This window comes from Capsicum annuum, chromosome 5 (genome assembly GCF_002878395.1).
Source record: "Capsicum annuum cultivar UCD-10X-F1 chromosome 5, UCD10Xv1.1, whole genome shotgun sequence".
Classification (NCBI taxonomy): domain Eukaryota; kingdom Viridiplantae; phylum Streptophyta; class Magnoliopsida; order Solanales; family Solanaceae; genus Capsicum; species Capsicum annuum.
Window position 1 is genome coordinate 215560945 of NC_061115.1, and position 4922 is coordinate 215565866.

At 32.1% G+C, this 4922-nt stretch overlaps 1 protein-coding gene and 1 pseudogene across 1 annotated transcript; one reads left to right on the plus strand and one right to left on the minus strand.

Moving 5' to 3' along the window:
- Positions 1–645: 645 nt before the first annotated feature.
- On the plus strand, positions 646–4394 carry LOC107853668 (zinc finger protein SHOOT GRAVITROPISM 5). Its single transcript, XM_016698646.2, has 4 exons — positions 646–848; positions 1558–1709; positions 2325–2599; positions 3647–4394. Exons 1-4 carry the CDS (start codon positions 734–736, stop codon positions 4248–4250), a joined length of 1146 nt encoding a protein of 381 aa, XP_016554132.2. The 5' UTR covers positions 646–733; the 3' UTR covers positions 4251–4394.
- Positions 1766–1930, minus strand: LOC124899181 (annotated as a pseudogene).
- Positions 4395–4922: the final 528 nt, after the last annotated feature.

Consider the following 4922-nt stretch of genomic DNA (forward strand, 5'->3'; position numbering starts at 1 on the left):
GAAAAGTGAGTGGTATTTACTATTCAAGGAACTCCCTCTTCTCAGAAAATATAAACTCCCTCCGATCAAATTTATTGATTCGGCACGGAGTTAAAAAATATAAAGAAGACTTTCAAATTTCATTATCTTAAATTAAAAAATATGTCAAATGTACGAAAAATATCTTTTTAAGTGAAGGGGAGCCTTGGAGTAATTGGTAAAGCTGCCTCCACATGATCAGGAGGTCACGGGTTCAAGCCTTGAAAACAGCCTCTGGCAGAAATGCAAGGTAAGGTTATGTACAATACCCTTGTGGTGGGGCCCTTTCTCGAACCTTGCGCATAGCGGGAGCTTTAGTGGATTAAGCTGCCCTTTTTTGTATACCATATAGAAGTTTGCAAGGTAAGGTTGCGTACAATACACCCTTGTGGTGAGGTCCTTTTCCGAACTTTGCGCATAGCGAGAACTTTAGTGCACGGGGTTTCCTTTTTTTTATACCATATAGAAGTTAAAGTTAAAGAGTCGCTAAAAAAAGAAAGCGTTATTTTTTTTAAACAGACTAAAAAAAAAGTATGTCAAACAAATTGAAACGGAGGAAATATATAAAGTGAAATTGTACTATATACACATATATATTGGCTTTTAAATCCTTGTGATCCTCTTGTATCTAGATATACAAAAAGCTAATAAGAAAAGAACAACATTTCATCATTTTGAATTTTATCTCTCTATCTCTATCTTTCTATCTCTCTCCATGTTAGCTAGCCACTCTTTCTTGTTTGGTTCTCCTTCTAATTATTCTGATCAATTTTCTTCACCAGAAAATGGTTTTATTATCAAAAGAAAAAGAAGACCGGCTGGTACTCCAGGTAATTTAATTTAAAAAAAACAAAATCATTTTCTTTACTTATAATTACATATATGAAGAATTTTTAGTTTTTCATCATATGTGAAAGAGATTGTGGAACACTTGAGATATAGCTCTTGTGTAATTCAAATGAGGATGTTTTAGTCAGCGACGGAAGCAGAATTTTTATCAAGGAATATATAAACAAAATTTTGGTCTACTATATATATATAGTATGATTTTCTAGCGAAAGAGATTCGAATGAAATCCCTTCTTTCCCTCTATCTTCGACCGTATATTTAGAGATAGATTCAAGATTAAACGTTAATAGGTGAGAGATTGTGGCAGAGACAGAATTTCCACTAAGAGAGTTCATCATCGACTATATAGTAAAAAGATAAATTTGATCTTGTATATACGGTGTGATTTTTCTACCAACGGGATTTTGATGAACCTCCTTCTGGCCCTCTAGCTCCCACCTTGTCTTCAGAGACGGGTTCAGAATTTAAACGTTACGTGCGAAAAGTGGGTTCAACTTAATCTCCTTTAATATAAGAGAAAATTACATATATGGAGAAAAACATTTAGGTTTTTCTACATTTCCATGTTAGAATTTCTGACTATGTCACTAATAATTACTTATCACACACATATGTTTTTTAGGGTTTTGCCTTGGAATACTACTGCTACTGAATTCTGCTGAACTCGTAACTGAATTTCAATTTTTGCAGATCCTGATGCACAAGTTGTATATCTTACAGCTGAGATGTTAATGGAATCTGATCGTTACGTTTGTGAAATTTGCAATCTTAGCTTTCAAAGAGAACAAAATCTTCAGATGCACCGGCGCCGCCATAAGGTTCCATGGAAGTTGAAGAAGAAGGTATTTATAATCTGGTTATCGTCTCATCTAAAAACTTAAGTTATTCGATACAAAAGTTGAGGTGCGTCAGGCCTGGGATGCAGTACAACGCCTAGGGTGACGTACCCCACTTTGGTGAGCCTTTGCCTTAAAAAATCTAGTTAAGATCCATCTATTAGATATTAAACTGATAAGAATAGATACAACAGTACTTAATCTTAGCCACAAGGTCTGATAAGAATACAATTTTATTCACAAAATTATACTTCATATTTCAACACGTCAAGTCGTGAAGTTCTTTTTTTTTTTTTAATAATGGATGACACTTTGATTTGAACCGAAAATATACGTTTGCTTTAACAAGAATAACACATTTCAGTATTTAGAAGTAATAGTTCATCTTTATACTTCCCAGTTTACTTTTATTGAGATGATTTATAACCACGTTAGTTTCTGAAAACAAGTTTTAAAACTCTTTTTGTCTTTATTAGACGTTGTCCTAGCCAGTCAAACACAGTCACATAAATTAGGGTGGAGAGAATATCATGTTAGATTGTATGACTAATGATTATATTTTTCAATTTTATTTGTTATAGATCAAAAATATGATTTTATTTACTTAATTTATATTTGCAGCGTGATCAGGAAGAAGAGAAAAATGAGATGGATCAAGTGATTAAGAAGAGAGTATATGTGTGTCCAGAGCCAAGTTGTGTGCACCATGATCCTTGCCATGCACTAGGTGATCTTGTGGGAATCAAAAAACATTTTAGAAGAAAACATAGCAATTACAAACAATGGATTTGTCAAAAATGCAACAAAGGTTATGCTGTTCAATCAGATTACAAAGCTCACATCAAAACTTGTGGGACTAGAGGACATTCTTGTGATTGTGGAAGAGTTTTCTCTAGGTAATAATATTCATCTTCTTAATTTTATCAATTTACATCAGTTTTATGTTTTACTTGAGTCAAGGGTCTGTTGGAAACAGTCTCTGCCAATTCACAATATAGAGGTAAGACTGCGTACGTCAGGATTTTCATTGAGAGGGGTTCTAAAGTAAACATATCAACTAGTCAAAGGGGGTTCAACTCTACAATATATGCATAAAAAATATTTTTAACCATGTAAAAATAGTATAAAAATGGTATAATTTTTCGTCGATGGGGGTTTGAATGAAACCCCTGGAGCAAAGGTGGCTCCGCCACTGGCATACTCACCACCCTTTTCGGACTCCACCTGTGTGATTACATTAGGTATGTTTTTGTTGTTGTTGTAATTTATATCAGTGTATATTAATATGTTGCATGAAGTAATTAGTTGTAAACATGTCTTATCTTCTAGGTTATTATACATACTACTAAAATAAATATAAGAATTAGCTATGAAATTTGTAGCTAAATAATCTATCACTAAACAGACCCGTAGCTAACAAGATTTTTTTATAATATGTCGTTAGATAAGATTAGCGCGCAACAAATTTTTATTGTTTAGCGATAGAAGTTGGTCATCGCTAATAGTGTAAAAAATTACGTGTATATTCTACATTTTATATACATATATAACATGAGATCACCATGTTGCTTGAATTGGTATTTAACATCCTTTAATTTAGTGTTTAAACCTAATGAATGTCTTGAAAATCTCTTCATTATTTTTATAAAGCCACTATCTCTTAGTGAAAAAATATTACTATTGTGAAATTAATATCAGAAAATTAAAATTTTAATTCTCAATGAATGTCTCAGTCAGAATTTAGCTCATCGATAAGGGGATCTGATGAAATATCCATTAGAAACATATGTTTTCCGGCGGATTCCACTAGAAATTCTCGTAAATTAGTGATTTTCTGGTAGCGAATGAACTATATGTTTGAGTTAAAATATGATTTTCTATATATGTATATATGCCTTCTAATTAATCTAGTTTTTTTCTCCAATTTTTATTGATTTTTTCAGAGTTGAAACATTTATTGAACATCAAGATTCATGCAAACCACAAAGTAGTACTACTACTACAACCACTAAAGAATGTCATGATGTACAAACAACAAATCCAATTTTCTTGCCTACAACAACTACTACTACTCATCATCCACATGACCAATATTCAAGAATATTGCCTAATCTTGATCTTGAACTTTTCACTTCTCCAAATTACAACAACCAAAACACAAACTATTATTCTCCCTTTGAACAACAAAATGAACATACCCCACAATCAAATATGTCATCATTTGTTGGTCAAAGTCATGACAATTACATAGTCCAAAACAATGAAGCCAAAAACATCATTGAAGAAGCAACAACACAAGTGTCAAGATTGAAAAGTGAAGCAAATGAAATACTCAAAATAGTAATGGAAGAAAAAGCAATGGCTGAAGAAAAAAGACAAGAAGCAAAATGTTTGATTGAATTAGCCAATCTTGAAATGGCAAAGGCAAGAGAAATTACACAAAGTATTATTGGCTCATCATCATCATCACATGTCATGAAGATAATAAAATGTAGCTCTTGTACTAATTTAAGTAATTATTTGTCATCTTCAATTTATAGAAGATGAAAAAAAAATAGTTTTAGTAGTAGTTGAATTAATTAATTACTTTTGGTTGCCATGATGAAATACTATTGAACAATGTAAACTACTATCTGTTGTTGTAAGACTATATATAAAGTTGGTTTTATTATTATTGTAGAATTTTTTTTATCTTGGTCTACATGTGCTCTTTTTATTTTTGTTTTAAGTCAAATGCAAATGTGAATTTTGAATTTTAATTTAATAGGTTTTACTTTTGGTTCTTATAACTGAATCCATTATACTCCTGAGTTTGTGGTTCAGAATCTAATATTTGTTAAGATTTTAGGAATTTTTCGCATATATATTTACTTTTCGTGTAAAAAATTGTAGACATCCCTGAAACAGGCATCTTGAATATCCCATAAGCTGATGGATATTTGTAAAAAAATCGGGATCTCCAATATCCCATAAAATCATGGGATATTCATAAAGAGATCATCCTATATTCGAGAATAAGCCACTAACGGTCCTCGAATTATGGAGAAAATCATGAGAGATCAATCAAGGGAGGAACTAATTGATTGACACTTGGCGACTTTTGACTGATTCTTGAATTTGAATGAGATTTCCACATCATTTATACATGTGGCGGCGTCTCATTGGTCTTGAATTTGACTAGGGTGGCACATCACTTGATGAGTTTGGGCTTCCAAGTGT

Bases quoted from the DNA above. Each gene is read 5' to 3' on its own strand.
- LOC107853668 (XM_016698646.2), top strand. From the start codon at position 734: ATGTTAGCTAGCCACTCTTTCTTGTTTGGTTCTCCTTCTAATTATTCT. The intron at 849-1,557 runs GTAATTTAATTT...CAATTTTTGCAG, and splicing joins AAGACCGGCTGGTACTCCAG to ATCCTGATGCACAAGTTGTA. The intron at 2,600-3,646 runs GTAATAATATTC...TGATTTTTTCAG, and splicing joins TGTGGAAGAGTTTTCTCTAG to AGTTGAAACATTTATTGAAC.